General features: G+C 38.0%; 1 protein-coding gene across 3 annotated transcripts in view; it reads left to right on the top strand.

Annotated features, from left to right (window-relative positions):
- LOC126183524 (WD and tetratricopeptide repeats protein 1-like) overlaps positions 1–22,876 on the top strand; it is a 207,148-nt gene that overhangs the window by 129,281 nt on the left and 54,991 nt on the right. For all 3 annotated transcript variants that reach the window (XM_049925587.1, XM_049925584.1, XM_049925585.1), the window contains exons 11-12: positions 942–1,022; positions 7,843–8,003. In XM_049925587.1, coding sequence (XP_049781544.1) covers positions 942–1,022; positions 7,843–8,003 — 242 coding nt within the window. The remainder of the gene's footprint in view (positions 1–941; positions 1,023–7,842; positions 8,004–22,876) is intronic.

Raw genomic sequence — 22,876 nt, 5'->3', positions numbered from 1 at the left:
CGAAAAAAAATAGGAGAGAGATTAACCAGTATAACAATGCCTGTGCATTAACAACATGTGTGTTAAGTCAGTATTTGAGGAGGGCCATATCCAGTGTGTGGTATGGTAAGCAAGTTAATAAGACCCTAATCTTGTGGAGCTTGTGTTTGGTTTTCATGATTTGATGAGTAGCCTCCCCAAAGTATAGAACAATTTTTTGTAATGAAAACGTATTCATGTACTGATTACTTGATTAGTCTGTTTAATGGCATGCAGTGAGACATTGCATTACTGTTTTCACTCATTAAATGCAGTTAGTTTGTGCCTCAGATTTTTATTTTCGTATTTTTGTTTTGACCTCTTTTGCAGCCAGTATCATAAAATGCTGTTTCCTGCAAAAATTATATTTGATTTCAGCTCTTCTAACATTGTATATCCTATTTCTAATTGTTTTTTAATTTAATGTGGGCTGTGTTTCATTGACTGTGTTGGTGGGTTTTGATAGGATATATGTCGTGTTGGTGAGTTTTGGTAGGACGTATGTCTGAAAGCATTTATTCAGTGTGACACGCAAATTTTATCCTTACCACAGTTTATACCATTCTAATAAGTCAAAATTTGCAGTTGATCACAGCAGTGTATATATTTGACTGAATTCACTGCTGTTGTCATCTGTTCATCAGTTACCACTTCATTTATAAGAATTGTAACCTGAAAGAAGTAACTGGCCACTAATTAGCTTTAAATCTTTTGTGTGTTGAAGTGCTGTTATCTGTTCCAGATATGACAGCCTTATATATTATTTTTATTGGTATGATGCTCTGAGGTGATCAGAAAATTTGTTATACAATTGAAAAACGTTTGCTGGTCTTATTATTGTATCACTATCCTGCAGTATTAATTTTATATAGATCTGAAGACAGCTCAGAGATTCATTGTATGAGTAGTTCATTGTATTTTAGGGATGGTGACATGTATGCTGCTATGAGAGACTGCCATATTGCTCTTCAGTTGGATCCAAATTATGTTAAAGCACATTTCAGGTATGTAATTAAGTCTGGTAGGTGTTACACTATGCCAAGAACTCAAAGTGTAAATAGAGGTACATTTAATTACTTTTTATAAATGTGTAGACATTGAGATAGTGTTGTGATATTCTGATTCATAATGTTTATGATATGTACATTGTTTCTCATAATAATTTGTTATAGTAAATAATTTCTGTGACAAAGTCCTTGTAGCGAGCATTGTTATTTAATTTATATACTGGGTTTCACTATTTATTTTCAATTAAATTATGTCAATATTATATACAAGATTGATAAACAGACTTCAAGTAATTTATTTATGAAATATTGATATTCTGGGTGCCAGAAAATGGCCACTGAATTGACTAAGAAAAACAATATTTAAATAAACACCAAACTTGCTGAGTAATTGCTGGAGAACAAAAAAAAAAATTCACAGTTGCAATAAAGACATAGATGCAAATTCTGGCCTTATATATGAAAGTATCTAATGATTACCATTTTTTAGGACATTACATCTAAATGAAATATTGTACCACTGATAGCTTCAAATAGCTTTAGTTTATGGGTGTAAATATCAACAAATTAACCAATGTTTGGTAACACAATTGCAAGTAAACAGTGTACCTCTGCATGGATCAGAGATCACTGGCATAAATCCAATAGTGTATCAGTAAATTAATAAATTATGCTCTTGTGTCACATCAGTTGTAAAGTGACAGTTAAAATTTTTCTCAGTGAAACAAGGGCAAAAGGGAATACATAAAATTGTTTAGTCATACAGACGAAGGTTTTGAAAATAATAAATAAATAAATAAATAAATAAATAAATAAAAATAAATAAACAAATAAATAAATAATGTGTAACTTACATATTTAGTAGCTCTGAATTCACTCCAAGCCAATAATGTTGTAGAATTATTAGTGCAAGAGTCATTCCTCATTTATATTTTGCTGATGAATGGATCTTCTTCAGTAAGTGCTTTACCACATATGATGTTTGAAAAATGTGCACAAGTGTGAATAAAGTTCATCTTATCACTCAACATAGCATTTGAAGTCTGTACTGAAGGAATGTTCTTGTCATTTGTCCAAAACCATTCACATGACAAAACACTCGTTCTGTGGGGTCATTAGTTTCAGGTAAACAAAGAAGGGATTCTAATATTTTAAAAACTTGGCTGTGCAACAGTCACTGGGTTATGTTTTTTCCACTTTCCATGTTTCTAATACTGTCAGTGATACATGTTGTTTAATGTGCGCGTACTCATCATATGGACCAGTATCGTCTGCAGTATTTGAAGTTCACTGTATTTTACGAGGTGCATTCAAGTTCTAAGGCCTCCGATTTTTTTTCTCCGGACTCAAAAGAGATAGAAACATGCGCATTGTTTTAAAATGAGGCTGCGTTCATTGTCAATACGTCCCAGAGATGGCAGCACCGTACGGCAGATGGAATTTTACCGCCAGCGGCGAGAATGAGAACTGTTTTAAATACTTAAAATGGCGACGTTTTCCTTACTTGGACAGCGTGCAATCATTCGTTTTCTGAATTTGCGTGGTGTGAAACCAATTGAAATTCATCGACAGTTGAAGGAGACATGTGGTGATGGAGTTATGGATGTGTCGAAAGTGTGTTCGTGGGTGCAACAGTTTAATGAAGGCAGAACATTGTGTGACAACAAACCGGTCTGATGACATGATCGAGAAAGTGGAGAGAATTGTTTTGGGGGATCGCCGAATGATTGTTGAACAGATCGCCTCCAGAGTTGGCATTTCTGTGGGTTCTGTGCACACGATCCTGCATGACGACATGAAAATGCGAAAAGTGTCATCCAGGTGGGTGCCACGAATGCTGACGGACGACCACATGGCTTCCCGTGTGGCATGTTGCCAGGCAATGTTGACGCGCAATGACAGCTTGAATGGGACTTTCTTTTCGTCAGTTGTGACAATGGATGAGACGTGGATGCCATTTTTCAATCCAGAAACAAAGCGCTAGTTAGCTCAATGGAAGCACACAGATTCACTGCCACCAAAAAAATTTCGGGTAACCGCCAGTGCTGAAAAAATGATGGTGTCCATGTTCTGGGACAACGAGGGCGTAATCCTTACCCATTGCGTTCCAAAGCGCACTACGGTAACAGGTGCATCCTACGAAAATGTTTTGAAGAACAAATTCCTTCCTGCACTGCAACAAAAACGTCCGGGAAGGGCTGCGCGTGTGCTGTTTCACCAAGACAACGCACCCGCACATCGAGCTAACGTTACGCAACAGTTTCTTCGTGATAACAACTTTGAAGTGATTCCTCATGCTCCCTACTCACCTGAACTGGCTCCTAGTGACTTTTGGCTTTTTCCAACAATGAAAGACACTCTCCGTGGCCGCACATTCACCAGCCGTGCTGCTATTGCCTCAGCGATTTTCCAGTGGTCAAAACAGACTCCTAAAGAAGCCTTCGCCGCTGCCATGGTATCATGGCATCAGCGTTGTAAAAAATGTGTACGTTTGCAGGGCGATTACGTCGAGAAGTAACACCAGTTTCATCGATTTCGGGTGAGTAGTTAATTAGAAAAAAAATCGGAGGCCTTAGAACTTGAATGCACCTCGTATTATTTCACAAATGCAGAGCACAATACTAACCTCAACCAAATTCATAAATGTAATGAATTTCATTTAACTCACACTCAAGTGTGTGTGTTTACAGTTTTCATTATTAAAATTAAAAGGAAGGTCAGCGTTGGCTGTAGTATTGATGTTTTATTGATAGCAGAATCTATTTTCAATCACATAGTGATCATCTTCAGTGGTGTACAAATTAAACCCAGTCACTGGTATCAAGTTATCAATAACCAAAACTGAGAAGTGATCACAATAACTGAAACAACTCCATGGAGTCGCCAATCAATAAGTTGTCATTATTGTTGGTGGCATTCACATCAAACGTGAGTAATTATGATTTGTTGGTTAATAGCACATACCGGCACAGTTCAGTTGTCATCCGCAACTGTACTGTTCCAAGTGAAGTTTCCACATGGTATCGAGTGTATAATTATTGTAGACCCATAATATAAAAATTGCCTTTCTTTATCAGTTGTTGGTATCTTTAAACTATTCATCAAACTGATGCAAAACAGGACATTTTGAAATTTTGAGTACTATTGTTAACAGCATTTTATGCTTATAAGTCATTGCCACAAACAAGGGATATTTTTGCATCCCATTCTACCTTTAAAAAAAAAGGGGAGAGAGAGAGAGAGAGAGAGAGAGAGAGAGAGAGAGAGAGAGACACACAAGAAAAAAGGGACTGTCCTACTTAATATGGGATGTCTGGTCACCTTATTTAGTTGCCTTACTCATATGGCAACTTGGCAGTGGGACCTGGCACCATAAGAGAAAGAAATGTGCTCAAATCGATTTGGTGTTGTGTGGTGTTATTTATAAATGTGAGAGTTGCACAGGTATGAATACATATGCTACATCTCAGCATTGCTTACTCAGGGCTTATATGGCACAGAACTGAAAACACTGTTCTGCAGAATTTGTAAATGATTGGAAGAAAAAATATGATGAGAAAAAATTTAAATTGGAGAAGTTCTGTGTTCTGGCAAGAAAATGCTGGAAAAAATATGATGAGAAAAAATTTAAATTGGAGAAGTTCTGTGTTCTGGCAAGAAAATGCTGCTTCTTCTCAAGATAAAAAATGTCACATCAGAAACTTAAGCAATGCTAAAAGAAGAAAAGAAAAATAGGACAAAGTTTATTTTGGAAAAAGAAATATTAAATGTTTTGCAAAAGCAAACTTTCCACTGTAAAAGGTGGGAAATGATGTTAAGGAAATGAATTGCTATAAAATTCTTGAACAAAGATCCTGCTGCATGTAAGGATTGAGTGTGAGGAACATAACCAGACTGGATAGTAAGGTATGTCAGAAATAATAATAATAATAATAACAAATAAAAGAGCTGTCAAGTCCTTTCTGCGAAGTCTTATGTGTACACAACAAGAATATCACATTATTTGTAATCCTTAGTAGTGAACCGAACTGCAAATCCAGGTCTTCCATCTGCAGTAAGGTAATCATTCTTGAATTCTGCAAGTGAAAGTATCTGAGTACAGGTATACATTTAGAACACAAGAACACAATATTTTTGTGCTGAAGATTACATTAATTTTTTGTATGCATATTGTATAATGTTAATTCATCGTAGTGACCTGTTTCACATTTTTTAAATAAAAAACTGCTCTTCACAGTCTTAAGTACATTTCGTTATATATGATCTGTGAAATAGTGTTGAACTTGGGCAGTTTGGAGGGGGGGAGGGCACCATGCATATTCCAGATGTATGTATATATGTATGGCTTTTCAAAAATAAAGTTGTTCAATCTGCTACACTGTGTACATATAAATTTAAACAGGCTTCAGAATTTCAGTGTTTGCTACATGCCCTAGCACAGCAGGCATATGAGGTTCTTGGCAGTATTTCGCATCTAATAAAATAAAGGCTACAAAACTGTACCAAAAGCTTCTGAGAAGTAAAATAGAATTTTAACTTAATTTTTATAATATGAGGCCATGCATTTCAATGCAAAATCTGCATGCGCATATCATTTGTGGCTCTGAAAGCTAAAATAATCATTATTACTGAATATGTTTGACCTTTTGACATTTCAAACTGTGATGTTAAATACAAATAAATACAGGGTGCCCATGAGGTCATTTTACAATTAAATTACATAATTACGGCCACAGATGAACTGATAAGTGTATGAGTCATATTATAATCATAGGAGTACATATTGAAACTACTATTTTTGCATCAGTAAATAAAACTTTATGTGCTTCCAATACTCTTTGTTGGGCACTCTGTGCGTTATATGCTGCTTAAAACTTCTCAGTGAATTTATTGTGCTGTTCATGAACTGATACTGAATGAGGCATTCTCTTTGTTCATAATGTAGTCCTGTAGTTTGACTTAGTCTTTTTTTCTGATGATATTTAAATGAGCCTCACTATGTATTGTGCCTTCTGTTATGTAGTTGGTGATGTGAGGTCAATCTCTCTTCAGAACTGTAGCTAAAATATACAAATTTCATACTAGCACAAATTTATAGTAACTGTATTCATGGAAGAAATTTTTGAAGACGTTCCATATTTTGCATTGTGTGTGTGTGTGTGTGTGTGTGTGTGTGTGTGTGTGTGTGTGTGTGTGTGTGTGTGTGTGTGTGGAGAAATTAGAATAAAATACTAAATTTTAAAGTACAATTCAACCTTCAGAATGCCCAGAGAGACGTTTGAGAGCTGTACCTCCAGTTTGCAATTTGTTATGGCATATTAAAGTGCAACTGGTTTTTAACCTTAAGGTGGTCATTATGCAGCTGCAAGTTCAATTAATTAAATCATTGAACTCGGGAACACTGGATGAGGAATTTATTACAAATATGTTTCTGCAGAAATCTGCTTGTTTACCAAATAAATTAAACGAATGGTGGTTAGCTATGAAATAGAATCCATCTGGGTCTACACAATACTACTACCAACAACCAGGTTATGTCAAACAGTTAATATCACTAATATGACATACGAACATCTACTGAAGATCTTATGTGTAACTGCCCTACTGAATGAGATGGCACAATATTTAATACTTTGGACTTGCATTTGGGAGGATGGGGATACAAATCCCCATACACCTATCCAGATTTAGGTTTTCCGTGGTTTTCCTAAAACAGTTTCTGATGCCAGGATGATTGCCTTTTTAACCACCCCCTTTGTTATTTAATAGTTGGCTATTACATCCAGATATGTAGATGGTTGTTGAACTCTTACCGTATGCCTGAAACCAACCTTTGCACTGTTTCCTAAGATTATAGGGATCTATATTTAATGATATTTGAAGTGATAAAGGTCTTTTAATGAAAATATAGTTTATTAATTTTGGACTGACTCAGATGCAAATTCACAGCAGTCATTATGTCTAGCTCCAATGTAAAATTGAACTTGGAACGTACATTGTGGAGGGTTAAACTGACATAGAGAAACACAGTATAACTTCTTCCAAGAACTGATAATATCAGTGGTCACTTTATTAATGTTGAAACACCCATGTGCCATTAATTGTGGCAACACACATAGTGTTCAGAAATTTCAGTTCCACTCATAACTTCAGATTCCTTGCCAATGCATTAGCAAAATGTCTTCTAAAATTATGAAATTGCTTAATCTGTCCACTGAACTCATCAAAATCTTAATCGTGTGGACGTTTCTTCGGATTAGCATAACTGTTCCATCACTGAAGTCACTCCTCGACTTTCATCGTTGGCCACTAGTCCCTGACTACTACTACTTCTTCTGCATCGGCCCAAGTGTGCATGATGTTATCGGAGACTCCCCGCCAGTTGCTGTGAACCATTACTTACTGGAATCTTGGAATCTTTCAGAAGGCCGGCATTATGATATCCACCAGAAGTAGGTGTTTGTAATCGATTATTCACTTAGGGTACCCCTTTGAGCACATACATCACAGCCCATGCAATCCATCCCCTAAAAAGGAGCCTATAATGTACTCATAGTTAGAGGCAATGAAATGAAATGAAATGAATGAGTGAGTGTCATCGGATATAAACAGTGCTATTTGTCTCTCATGTGTTCATGAGCCATCTTGGAAAGGACATGATTGATTTCCTTCTCCATTGTTTCCCAATGTGAGGTGATATTACATCTTTGATTTTCTTTAAGTTTTCATACATTTTTTTAAAAACATATTGTAATAGAATTGGTTGTGACCATTTTCATATTTTTATTAAACTTTGCATTGTATTGTGACATTGCAGGCTTGCAAGGTGCTTGTATGAACTACAGTGGATAAACGAAGCTTCAAAGTGTTTAAAAGCATTTAAAGTGAAATACCCAGAACACTCAGATCAACCAGCATGCAAAGCTCTTACGAAAGACGTCATTCTTGCCAAAGGCTACATGCGGGATTTAGAAGAAGGTAATACTGCTAGTTTTTCAGTTTTATGTATTTTTTAACATTTTATATCTTACATTTGTGATTTATGATTATATCTCTCTTTTTCTTGATGATTACGTTTAAATTACAGGGGCATGTTTTTCTCTCATTTCCAGACTACCATATTAGTTTTTGCACAATGAATCATCTTGATTAGACTCAATTTGTTTAATGCATGCTTTAACCTGTAGTTTAAATTTCCTCAATATTATATCATTATTATTTTTCTTCAAGATTTATAATCTTTATCATATGAGTGCCTCCCCTTCCAACCCCTCCCCCTGCCATTATAATGTTTTGAAGTTACACTGTATCTGTTTGTTTGTGTGTTTTCTTGCCACAGAAATCAGAATTGGTTTCAGAGTTTCACAGTTCATAATCGGACGACTTGGAACATGGTGTTTTTTAGGACAGAATGTGTTCCATTCCACTAATGTTTTAATATGAGGCATCATTCCGACTATTTGATCATGAGCTTTGAAATTTTGTTGCTACTGTTTGGTTGTTCCATTCCACTAATGTTTTAATATGAGGCATCATTCCGACTATTTGATCATGAGCTTTGAAATTTTGTTGCTACTGTTTGGTTAGCACACAATAAGTAAAGTAATAAAGCTTAGCTGATGACTGATATTGCCTGTTTACATATCTAGCATTTTCCATATAATTAGGAGATGCAGACGTAATACTTACTAACATAATATCATTTAGCAATCAGTTTCTTCCTGTTCGATACCACTGTCCACCCCATCCCTTTCTTGCTAACAAGTGCATACCTTGCAGTTCCTTTTAGGAAAGGATCATGTTAGGTACCTGTCATATGCATCCATGCAACACATCCTGTTGCTGTAAGACACTTGTATACTCAATCTTTGTATGAGCAGGGCAACTTGGGAAAGAATTCGTGTCCTTATTGTATAGCCTTGAATGCTAACATTTGTGAAAATTGCGACACTGAGAAGAATACATTTTACTGAAATGAATGTTATATTCTGGTTGCCAACCAACTACCTCAAATATGACTGATGAGCCAGGGGTGAGCAACTACTTCAGAACTGGTGTCATCTGAAGTTTCATACCTTCCTGTTTCCCGGGATTCTCTTATGAATGTAAAGAGCGATTAAGAGTTGTAACATTCATTACATTAAAAATCGATGCCTCCAAAAATTACAAAATCTATGGAGGAATCGTACAATTCAAAACTTTTTTTCTTTTATTGTAAATCCAGTCATAGACAGCAAATGTTTATCAATCAGGTTATTGATGTTGGTCAAGGATGAACATCATCAGACCTAAAATAAGCATAAAGATGATAGCTTGACGTACAAATATTTCCAAACTACTCAAATACAGATTCAGAAGTTATTTTAAGCAAATATGACGTTACCAGACCTGATTAGATGAAGTATATGAGACACATTGTGTCATTACATGTAGAGATGGTACAGTCACAATAGTTATACATATAACCTTTGTCATAAGTTTACCATTTTGAGTACAATGAACACCCATTGCAATGTATATGTTGGTACTCTGAAGAAACAGGTTATACTGTTGGGCAGCAACGAGTGATAGGCATGCATTCTGGCATGTTGTATGTCACTGCTACACGTCAGTTCACCTAAGTTCAATAAAAATATTTTTTATAATTAGTTACACAAACTCTTTCCTGTGGAATTTAGTGCAAATAAATACCAAAGCATAGATGCTTGTGTGTACGTATTGTATTATATGAAAATGTTAACTAAAATTAAAATGTTACAAAAAAGTTTCATTGCACAATACAGTTAGTCATTAAAATAAAAAAATCTTGAGCACTTTAATGAAACAGAACAAAAAACATTCTTCAAGCACATACATCACAGCTCAAGCAATCTGTCCCTTAAACAGGAACCTATAACCTGCTCAATTACAGGCAATGAAATGAAACAAAATGAATGAATGTCATCAGAAATAAACAGCATTATTTGTCTTTCATCTGTTCATAACCCACAGTTCAATGAAAAGTAAAGAGGAAGGAGGGTGTATTAAAAGTAGGGTTTTTCACTAGCCAACAAAAAGTATACAGTACCAATGTGCACTGTAACTGTTCATGAACAAAAGGTCTGCAGCTTGCTAATAGAGCACAACAGAAATTATTACTTTCTCAATGCAGATACTGTGCTCATACTAACTGCCTACCAAATCGGCACACAAAATGGTTCACAATTACGTGCCACGAAATGGAAAAAATGATTTTCTTTGTACATAATCACCACTATTGTCACATATACCACCTATACATATGAACTACAGAAGAAACAAATTGTAATGAGGAAGGAGACTTTATTGAAAATATAATGCTAAATATGTTACAAAAATTAACACTACTACTATGCAATGCAATTGGTAATTAGAAACAACAGAACTGCAGCTTGCTGAATCTGAACAAAGATGTTAGCAGACTAGCTATGCCTACACAATCCACCCACCAGTTGGGAGCAAAGAAAAAGAGGCATACAGTAACATACAACAAAATGGAAAAAGGAACTGTCAGCACTGATGTCCCACGTATCATCTATTCATATGAGTTGGTAATTGTAGGCTACACTTCTGAAAAAATATATTGCATATGAGCACTCAATGTCCCCAATGAAAGATCAGTCACAATTTCAACATACATGTAGTTTGTACATTGGAACGGCTGTGTAAATGGAGTCAAACCACGTATCAGTAATGCGCAAAGACAGTGTTCAAAACCTAGTGAGAAATTGTGATGTTGTGACAACACAAAGCTCACACAAAATTTAATTGCCTCCAAATGGTAAGAAAGGAAATTTAAAGTCAGAAACTATTGAGCTAAAATGCAATGGTATATTTTAAAAAGTAAAAAACATGCAGTATAAAAGTTAAAAGAAAATGAGAGAAATGCAGCCAGCAAGAGTCACTAAAAGTATGTACTCTATACATGCCCCATGACTGGTAGCCAGTGGAGAAAATGTCACTGGTAAGTAATATGTAATGTTGTGCATTCCATACATTGTGCCTTATTACGAGAGGTAGGATTTATATGCGCCTTAAAGTGTTTATATATGCATGCATCCATGCAGTAAAAATCTGGTAAATATGCTCTAAAAACTTTAAAATATGCTTAAAAAATAAAATATAGTATCTCAACATTTCTCATAATGTTTTAACTTTGATGAAGTAATCAAATTGTAAATTTATTTTTAAACTGAGCCATCAACAAAATTAATATTAACTTTCCCTCCCCCTCTCCCCCCCCCTCTCCCCCCCCCCCCCTCTCTCTCTCTCTCTCTCTCTCTCTCTCTCTCTCTCTCTCTCTCTCTGTGTGTGTGTGTGTGTGTGTGTGTGTGTGTGTGTGTGTGTGTGTGTGTGTGTGTGTGTGAAATATGATGTCTATTCAAATTCCATGCCAGTTGCATGAGTGATGCTAGTAACGCCACTATGAAGATGCAAATCCGGTTTGCTTTAAATACACTCCATAATGATTGTGAGCTTTAGTTACTATGAGATTGGGTGTGGTGAGTTGATGTTACTCAAGAATGCCTTTGAGTTGATAAAGATGCCATTATCAACACCTCACTGAGTTTGAACGAGATCATGTAATAGGTCCGTGAAAGAGTGATATTCCTTCTGTGATATTGCAGAAAGACTTGGTAGGAATGTAGCCACAGTAAATGTTGCTGGCAGCAGTGGTCATGAGAATGGTATTCATCGTGTGGCTCTGGTGCATCATACTGCATCTGCAGGAGCAGTTTGAGCAGCAGTTGGCACCACAGTGACACTACGAACTGTTACAAACCAGTTATTTCAAGCATAGCTCAGAGACAGATGCCCTGTAGCATGCATTCCCCCCGACTCAAAACCACCGCTGTTTGCGACTTCAGTGGTGTCAAGCGAGAGCTCATTGGAGGGCAGGGTGGAGGTCTTTTGTGTTTACTTAAGAAAGTTGGTTCTGCCTTGATGCCAGTGATGGTTGTGTGTTGATTAGGAGGAGACCCGTTGAGAGCTTGCAACCAATATGCCTGCTTGCTAGACACATTGGACTTACATCTGGAGCTGTGGTCGTGAGTGTGATTTTGTATGACAGCAGGAGCACTGTTGTGATTATCCCACACACCCTGACTGCAAAATAGTGCATCATTCTGGTGATTCAACTTGTTAAGCTGCCATTTGTGAACAGTATTACAGGAGGTGTTTTCCTACAGGATAATGCTTGCCCACATACTCTGTTGTAACTCAACAGTGTGTCAACATGTTGCCTTGGCCTACTCGATCACCAGATCTGATCTGTCTCCATTTGAGCACATATGGGACATCATTGGACGACAACTCCAGCATCAGCCACAAACAACTTTAACCATCCCTGTAATGATTGACCAAGTGCAACAGGCATGGAACTACAGCCCAACAACTGACATCTGGCACATGTACAACACAGTGCATGCATGGTTGCATACTTGCATTCAACCTTCTGGTGGTTACAACAGTTATTAATGTATGGGCAGTTCACATTCTATTTTGCAAAGGCTTACGTTGCACTAACATTAACCTGTGCTCTTCAAATGTTAATCACTTAAATATGTTGCCTAGCCAAATATATTCCTGAAATTTCCTTACTCTAAGATCTTTTTCCGTCAGTGTATTTCTCAGTTTTCTCAAAGAAATGATTTCCTTCTGTTGCTTGTTTTTTTATTATTATTATTTTTTTTTTTTATGAAGAGAAATATAGTTCTCTTCACCCGAAGTCACAGAACAGTATGAGAAAGATGCTATGTCACATACAAAAAAAAAACCTTAAGTTGTTTTTTTAGGATTCTCTTTGTAGCACTTCATTCACATCCTGAAGAAACATTAAATGTGGATTTTTGCTTCAGTTTTCTCAGTTGTATTGTGAAGACACTTTCCTATTTCTCCTGGTATGTGTCTGGCAACAGCTTTCTGTATACCTGCAAGGCAGAAGATAAGAGGCATCCTTTTTTCTTCCAAATGTGTGGTTGTGGCTGGGAGTTCCCTTAAACACTAATTTACTCTGGAGACTCGTCCCATTGCAAGCACTACATGCAGCAAGGGTATTTGCTGCTTCAGCTTTGTCCATCACGTCTAGCACCTTTTTCACATTTTCTAAATGATCACTTAATCTAGAGCTGTCTTAATTCATGTTCTCCGTCTCGTAAGGATTGGCTCTGAGGGTAAATGACTATCTTGCTTCATATCAGTAAATAATTTCGTTCTTGATGGTGCCTGCACAAACACTCTTTTCACAGAGGAAATCATGGCATTTGCTTCTGGAAAATTCACTCAAATTTCCTCTGCCAACCAGTAAAGACATATACTAAACAAGTCATGTGAACTGCCTTAGGATGAAATAACTGCAAAGCTATAGCAACATTAAGCATGTATGCTGCTGCATCTATAAGTATCAGCAAGATTTTTTTCCCTCATTTTCTTGAGCAGGCCACGGAACACGTAATGCTTCATGAACTAACCTAGCACTCACTCAATGTTTGTTTCTTACAGTAGCCTGGAGACATTTAGGTTGTATATTTCTGGTTCAGATTCCATCAGTTTTCCCACGACGATGTTGGCAGTTAATCTCCTTCATGATTATTGTTTCACCCGCAGATAACCGCATGTTTGAGTCACCGATATTCTCTCTTTCTTTTCCTTGTATTACTTCAGCATTATTTTATTGAAAATAAGTACAGATTGAGGCATAGATCAGGGGCTCACTTTTGGGAGGAGCAACTTAAAAACATTTATAAAAATTTGTGTTTCTTGATCATAAACTAAACCAAATAAAACTCCATGGCACTACAGGCCATATATAATTTTGTGTTTCTATTTAATGTTTTTTGTGATGCGTTTAAAAGTATTAATCAATTGATCAGTTTTTAGAACGCTCAAAATGGGCGGGGAGGGGGAGGGGGGGTAGTTGGCACACAAATTAATTTCAATAAATAGATTTTTAAACTTGTTCTTCTTGAACTTTGGCATGGTAGTTTTTCTTGATTGTTGATTCATCAGGATCTTTTTGTTCAGAAATTTTTCCAGGAACATTTGAAATTCTGCATTATTTAATTTACACAAAGAGATGTTTATTACCGTCATTTCCATTTCTTTCTGCAGGAAATATTGGTGGTAAGGTTGTTGGGATCGTGGACATATTTTTACTAATGTCATTTCTATGACCAGCTGTTTATAAATGTTGTCTAACCAGGAATTTTTTTGTCACAGGGCACCTGTAAGAGGTATGAAAGTGTGAGCTTATTTTAATCAACTAGGAACAACAATCGTTAACTCAAAAATGACGTGAATTTTTAAAATACACTGCTAGGGGAAAAATTAGTACACCCTTTTAGAGGTTTAAAATTCACTCGAGATTTATTGATGCAACAGTGCATATGGCGTATATGAAATGATTACATTTACAAATCAGTAGTGCAAGTGGTTTTGAGGTACTGGGTATTGACCCATGCTGAACCACACAAAGATTTATTGTCTAATAAAAACCGCTAATGTAACAGGAACTGACAGCTGTGTGCGAAGTAGAAATCTTTGACTCAGTTTCATACATCGTAATCGGTGTTTTTGGAAAGCCTGCAGCTGTCATTCATTATTTAAGTAATGAAATATTGCACCAGTTACATATTTTTTCATGCTTAGCATGACATGTTTAGAGAGTTTTTTTCTCTTTCTCAAGTCGAATATTTGCAATAGTGTGTTGTGCGGTGTTTGCATATGTGTTGTTCTGCACCTCTTGCACACACATGCAGCTTATCAGTTACACTGTTCGTTTGTGTACATCACAAAAAATACACATGTAAATCCTGACGATAAATTCTCAGACATGTTTTGCTCAGCTGAAAATATATGTAATTGGCACTGTGTTTAAACCACAAAACATTTGAGCAATGCAAAATGAGTGAAGATATTAACTAGTGCTACAAGTGGCCAAACGACGAAACACGCTAAATACGGTTTAACAAAGGTGTCGTGATGATCACAACAATCATAAAACAGCACATGTGCAGTAGAGACAGTTTGGAAATGGTTCTGATTGGTCATGATATCTTTATTCGAATTAACTTAGTTACTCCCATCAGGCACCACGCGAAGTTTTATATGTCTCCCAGTTCAGATCCACTAAGTAGAATGCTGTGGTTTCAAGAAACTTAACCATGTAATCTTTGTAAACACTACTTGATGGTCAGTGTTATGCCGGTGTCATTTTACATTTTTTTTTTCTCCACAAACATTTTTTCATAAAGTGTTAATTGTGAGAAAATTATAAGTTTGGTGCAGATTAACAGTGTGGACATAGAAAATTTTACAGGAGTGATAAAAAATGTTGTAAACGGTGGGAAAATGTTAATTCTGGGAATGTAAAAGCAGGGCTATGCCGTGCAACAGTAAATATTTTGTTGCAGATCTGTCTCCAATATTTGACTGTTTCTGTTGGAAGAATAGATGGACAGTATTGTTTCAGACATTGTGACTGATTTCAGAGACAGTGCGGAGACTGAATCCATTTTATCTGGAAGAGCATGAGATGAGATGAAAGACATGCAAGTTCCATCAAATGTATCAGATGAACATACAACTTCCACGCAGATAAGCGAAGTTCCTGATGCCAGCGGCACAAATTTATGTAAGAGGAAGAAATGAGTACTGAGGGCAAGATGTATCTTCTGCTGAGAAAAAGATAGACGGAAAGGGAGAAAGCATAGGCAGAATTCAAAATAAAGTACCTAGAGGCAGCTGGGAAGGAAGATATTGTACGAAGAGCATTCAATAAGTAATGCAACATACTTTTCTTTCTCGGCCAATTTTAGTTGAAAAAAATGAAGAATTTGTTTTTGTACATCATGGAGTATTCTTCCTTCAGTCCCCTATAGTTTCGTGAAGTTTGAATAGGTGATGGCTCTATATATAGTCTTCAAAATGGTGTTAGATGCATTCCAAACAGAGAACTGTAATTGAGTTTCTTTTAGAGGCAAACCAGAGCCTCACAGATATTCATATGCACTTGCAGAATGTCAGCAGAGACCTGACAGCGAACAAAAGCACGGTGAGTTGTTGGATGAGACATCCGTTGTCATCACAACAAGGTTGTGTAAACCTGTCCACTCTATTGCATGCCAGCCGACCGCACGCAGCTGTGACTCCTGTAGTGTTGGAACGTGCAGACACACACATTCGAGGTGATCAATGAATCACAATCAAACACTTTGCTGTTCAGCTGGATCTCTCTGTTAGAAGTGCTGACACACTCGTCCACCAGTTGGTATACTTGAAGGTGTCTGCACTCTGGGTTCCTTGCTGCCTAACAGAAGACTGTTCAAAATTGCTTGCACATTACGAGGCTGATCATGACAACTTTTTGTTGAACATCATCACAGGTGATGAAACATGGGTTCACACTTCGAACTAGAGACAAAACAGCAAACTGTGGAGCAGTGCTATACCGCCTCCCCTCTGAAGAAAATGTTGAGAGCCACACTGTCAGCCAGTAAAGTCATGACAGCCTTCTAGGACTCTGAAGGGGTATTCTGTTTGGTGTCCAGGACTCTGAAGGGGTATTCTGTTTAGTGTCCTCCCTCGTGGTGCAGCAATCAACTGAAGGGTATTGTGGTAGCCTCAGGAAATTGAAGAAACGACTTTCGTGTGTTCATCGCCACCAAAATGCGAACAAACTTCTCCTTCTTAGTGACAACTCAAGGCCTCACACAAAGTCTTCATTGCATTGTTCTTCCTCATCCATATCTACTTCTATGTGGATACTCTGCAAATCACATTTAAGTGCCTGGCACAGGGTTCATTGAATCCACCTTCACAATTCGCTATTATTCCAATCTCATATAGCGTGTGGAAAGAACGAACACATATATCTTTCCGTACAAGCTCTGATTTCCCTTATTTTATCCTGGTGATCATTTCTTCATATGTTGGTGGGTGTCAACAAAATATTTTTGCATTTGGAGGAGAAAGTTTGTGATTGGAATTTCATGAGAAGATTCCGTCGCAATGAAAAATGCTTTTCTTTTAATGATGTCCAGCCCAAATCCTGTGTCATTTCAGTGGCACTCTCTCCCATATTTCACAATAATACAAAACGTCCTGCCCTTCTTTGAACTTTTTTGATGTACTCCATCAGTCCTATCTGGTAAGGATCCCACAATGCGCAGCAGTATACTAAAAGAGGACGGACAAGTGTAGTGTAGGCGGTCTCCTTAATAGATCTGTTACATTTTTTAAGTGTCCTGCCAGTGAAACACAGTCTTTGGTTAGCCTTCCCCACAACATTTTCAGTGTGTTCCTACCAATTTAAGTTGGTTGTAATTGTAATACCTAGGTATTCAGTTGAATTTATGGCCTTTATATATGACTGATTTATTGTGTAACGTTCCTCGAGATGACTGGGTGTTTGTGTTGTCCTCATCATTTCATCATCATTCATGAAAGTGGCGAGTTTGGACTGCGCAAAGCTTGGGAATTTGTATGGGCGCTGATAACCGTGCAGTTGAGCGCCCCGCAAACCACAAATCATCACCACCACCACCATCATCATCACATCATCATTATTGTGTAACTTAAGTTTAATTGATTCCTTTTAGCACTCATGTGGATGACCTGACACTTTTCGTTATTTAGGTTCAACTGCCAATTTTCGCACTATTCAGATATTTTTTCTAAATCGTTTTGCAATTTGTTTTGATCTTCTGATGACTTTATTAGTCAATAAATAACAGCATGATCTGCAAACAACCTAAGACGGCTCCTCACATTATTTCCCAAATCATTTATATAGATAAGGAGCAGCAAAGGGCCTATAACGCTACCTTGGGGAATGCCAGAAATCTCTTCTGTTTTACTCGTTGACTTTGTAAATTACTATGAACTGTGACCTCTCTGACAGGAAATCACAAATCCAGTCACATAACTGAGATGATATTCCATAAGCACACAATTTCACTATAAGCTGCTTGTGTAGTACAGTGTCAAAAGCCTTTCGGAAATCCAGAAATACGGAATCGATCTGAAATCCCTCGTCAATAGCACTCAACACTTCATGCGAATAAAAAACTAGTTGTGTTTCACAAGAACGATGTTTTCTAAACCCATGTTGACTGTTTTTTAATAGAATGTTTTCTTTGAGGTAATTCATAATGTTCGAACACAGTATATGGTCCAGAATCCTGCTGCATATCAACGTTAATGATATGGGCCTGTAATTAAGTGGATTACTCCTACTACCTTCCTTGAAGATTGGTGTGACCTGTGCAACTTTCCAGTCCTTGGGTACGGATCTTTCCTCGAGTGGATGGTTGTATCAGATTGTCAAGTATGGAGCTAATGCATCAGCATACTCTGAAAGGAACTAATTGGTATACAGTCTAGACCAGAAGACTTGCTTTTATGAAGTGATTTAAGTTGGTTCACTACTACGTGGATATTTACTTCTATGTTACTCATGTTGGCAGCTGTTCTTGTTTCAAATTCTGGAATATTTACTTCGTCTTCTTTTGTGAAGGCATTTCGGAAGGCTATGTTTTGTTAACTCTGGCAGCACTGTCTTCGATAGTATCTCCATTGCTATTGTGCAGAGAAGGCATTGATTGTTTCTTGCTGCTAATATACTTCACATACAACCAGAATCTCTTTGGATTTTCTGCCAGGTTTCTAGACAAAGTTTCGTTGTGGAAACTGTTATAAGCATCTTGCTTCGAAGTCCATGCTAAATTTCAAGCTTCTGTAAAGGATCGTCAATCTTGGGGATTTTGCGTCTGTTTAAATTTGGCATGTTTGTTTCATTGTTTCTGTAACAGTATTCTAACCCGTTTTGTGTACCGGGGAGGATCAGCTCTGTGGTTTGTTAATTTATTTGGTATAAATCTCTCAATTGCTGCCGATACTATTTCTTGGAATTGAAGCCACATCTGGTCTACACTTATATTATTAATTTGGAATGAGTGGAGATTGTCTCTCAGGAAGGTGTCAAGTGAATTTTTATCTGCTTTCTTGAATAGGTATATTTTTCGTTTATTTTGGAGGATTGGGGGGGTTACAATACTCATTGCTAAGAGGTCAAGTGTGTTTTCACAATCGTTTACTATTCACATGGGCTCATGAAGTAACTGCTCGAAATAATTTTCAAAGAATGTGTTTAGCACAATTTTGGATGTTGTTTTATGTGTACCTCTGGAATTAAACATGTATTTTCGCCATCATATCAAGGGTAAATTAGTCACCACCACCTATAATCATATGAGTTGGGTACATGTTTGAAATCAAACTCAAATTTTCTTTGAACCTTTCAGCCATCTGAATTGGAAGGTCAGTAAAAGGATCCAATTATTATTTTATTCCGGTTGCCAACAATGACCTCTGCCCATACTAACTCACAGGAACTATCTACTACAATTTCGCGACAAGATAAACTACTTATAACATTAACAGTCATGCCACCGCCAACCGTGTTTAACCTATCCTTTTGGAACACCATTAAGTTCTTCGCAAAAATTTCAGCTGAGCTTATCTCTGGCTTCAGCCAGCTTTCGGTGCCTACAACAATTTGAGCATCAGTGCTTTCTATTAGTGCTTGGAGCTCTGGTACTTTCCCAACACAGCTACGACAATTTACAACTGTTGAACCAATGGTTCCTGTATCTGTGTTTTTCCTGTGTTCGGCCTGCACCCCTTGTGACTGAAGCCCTTCTTGTGTTTTCCCGATACCCTCTAACCTAAAAAACCACCCAGTCCACGCCACACAGCCCCTGCTACCTGTGTAGCCGCCTGCTGTAGGAACCGGCAAACCAATCACCTTTTGGCGCAAGTCGAGGAATCTGCAGCCTGCACGGGTGCAGAACCGTCTGAACCTCTGATTCAGACCCCCCACTCGGCTCTGTACCAGAGGCCCACAATTGGTCCTGTCGACTATGCAGCAAAAGGTCAGCTCTGCTTTCATCTTGCGAGCAAGACTGGCAGCCTTTACCACTTCTGTTAGCTGCTCGAAATCGGAGAGAATTTCTTCTGATCCAAAGTGACACATATCATTGGTACCGGCGTGAGCAACTACCTGCAGTTGGCTGCACCCTGTGCTCTTCATGGCATCCGGGAGGACGCGTTCCACATCTGGAATGACTCCAACCGGTATGCACACAGAGTTTACATTGGTTTTCTTTCCCTTCTTGGCAGCCATGTTCCTAAGGAGCTCCATAACATGCCTCACATTGAAGCTCCCAATTATCCATAATTCCACCCACCCCCCTGTGATTGCCCGGATCTTGGAGCCTGAGAGGTTTCCTCTGAAACAGGGCAGGCGACTGGCTCAGCATCAGCCAGACATCGCCTGGAACCTGTTTGTCCAACAAACTGGGGAGGTGTTACGTGCGTCCGCCTGGGAAGTCCTTCACCACCTGCTACACCACGGAGCGACCTCCCACTTGACCACAGATGGGAGATCAACCTCAGTGCGAGCAGTAACTGGCTGTCCACTGGTGAGGAACAATCAGAGGACTTGGCCGTGCTGCATGTCCGTTAGGTCCCCACGGCTGGCCCATAACAATGGTGCCTATCCACTGCAGCCTTAACGAAGCCATCACAGCCTGAAGCTGAGAGTGAAGTGTCACCAACTCAGCTCGCATCCGCACACAACAGTCGCAGTCCCTGTCCATCCTAAAGACCGTGGAAAACTAAATTATGCAGATAAACGCACTATCGGCATGTGTCGCACAACTCTACTGTAGACCCTGATGAAAACGCAGGAACTGTGTCTATTAAATTAGATTAACATGCAGAGATTTAAAAAGATAACTACCTAAGCACTCAGGTGAAACTAATTAATTCGCCCCTGATTAGGGACTTGTAATATGTCACAAAATCGATTTACTTTCCGGTGCAAACGAAAACGCAAGAACTGTGGCTATTAGATATTAAATAAACATGCAGAAATACAAGAAACTAAACTATTAATGCACACAGATGATTTTATAAAATTCACTCCTGGTTAGTAACTCATAAGTCACAAAATCGGTTACTTCCATGTTGCTGCTTGTGTCGCGGCCGGTTTCTGCTGCCTGCTACAACCTGGACCTCACACCTTGTGACTTTCATCTGTTTGGCCCAGTGAAGGAAGCATTCCACAAGAAGCAGTATATGGATGATGAGGAGATTATTGATAAAGCAAGATGTGGGCTCCAATGTTGACCAGTAAGGTGGCATAATGCTGTTGCATTGAATAGAGGTTATGTTGGAAACTAGGGTTTCACGGTCAGAAGAGTGGTGGATAATATGGTGTATTGGAATTCTGAATGAAAGCAACCTGCTTTCAGAAAAAAAGCTGTTGCATTACTTATTGGCTGCCCCTTGTAAATTTATTTCTACTGTGTCTAGATAATTTTTTACTACATTTTGCAAGTTTCCTAAAAACAGCTGGGGGATTTTAATGAATACTATTTATGTTATACTCTTTCACTCTTTATTGCTGTGAACTTGTCAGTGGTGGGAGAATGACTAGGGACTTTTATTGCAGTGATTCAGTGCTGTGTAAAATTTAAACCTAAATAATATGCAAGAGTGTCATTATATAGCAACCTTCCAAACGTTTCACCGTCTTCACCTTAAAGGAGAAATATGAGACCATGTTCTGGGAAGGTTTTAGTCACCATCACAAAGCATTTGCTCTTAATAATAATTGAGGAATTACTTAATGTTCCATGATGTGTAAAAATGTTAAGAGTTGTTACACTAGTACAAGTGCGACAAATAATTTTAGCAAAAAATTTGTGGAACTGAGAAGGAAATTAGTGTCCCTATGTGTTTTTCAGCTGCACTAATGAGATTCTTCAACCAATTACATATTTTTTCTGCTATATATCACTTTCTGTAAGTTGTAAAATGTGTGGTAACTGACTGACATTTAATCTAAAATACGGTCTGAATTTTGTCGTCGTTTGGAAGGGGCTTGTTAGTCAAAATGTTGTAACAGCCTTCAATGTCATGTACTGCAAAAATATTATTAATCTTATTCTCCTTTCTGTTGTTGAGGAACAAAAATAACATTACTGTGTCATCCTCTTCTTCTTGTAGTAAAATATCTGAGTAGTTGAAAGTAAAACCCAATTTGGCGATGCTTCTCTCCTTCCCGTTGCTGACTGCCTGCAGTGGCTGCAAATGCAGCTGAGGCCATGCTTTGTGAAACAGCAGCAGCCACGGTGGGCCGTTGGTCATGTCACCACATGCCTGAGTGACAAACAGCAGGTAGGCCCAGTCCCAGTCATGAGCAATAGCCACACCTTGAATAACATACATTTATTTGTTCTTGGATGGCAGGTGCGGATGTGAAGGGATGCACAGTAAGGTGATCCTCCCTTGTGGTGGTCAGACTTGATAGGCCAGAAAGACAAGTATGGCTGCCCTCATGTTCACATGCAACTCAACATCGGGTCACTGTCACATCTGAATGCTTCACAAATCTGTATGTTGCATGATTTGATCAGTTGGCCAAGTGGAGACCCACAGTGAGACCACTTTCAAACTCGGTCAGTTTCTTATATTGATGTCTCATACGAGTATGCAGCATCTCTGTGTTCATCATATTGACCACTCAACATTTGACGCTGCCCTCTGATACCTTACCTGGTCTGGTAACAATGCTAAACAGAACAAAACTAATGCATTCTGGTGGTCATTCTACCTGTCACAGAGAATTGCAAGCTGATTTTTGTGTGTGTGTGTGTGTGTGTGTGTGTGTGTGTGTGTGTGTGTGAGCACGCGTGCGCGTCTATACAAAGTTATATTTCATCCAATCATGTGATTTTGGTCAAAGTCAAACAGTGGAAAATCCAGGA

Source organism: Schistocerca cancellata, chromosome 4 (assembly GCF_023864275.1).
Source record: "Schistocerca cancellata isolate TAMUIC-IGC-003103 chromosome 4, iqSchCanc2.1, whole genome shotgun sequence".
Classification (NCBI taxonomy): domain Eukaryota; kingdom Metazoa; phylum Arthropoda; class Insecta; order Orthoptera; family Acrididae; genus Schistocerca; species Schistocerca cancellata.
This window is presented reverse-complemented; position numbering and strand designations above follow the sequence as displayed.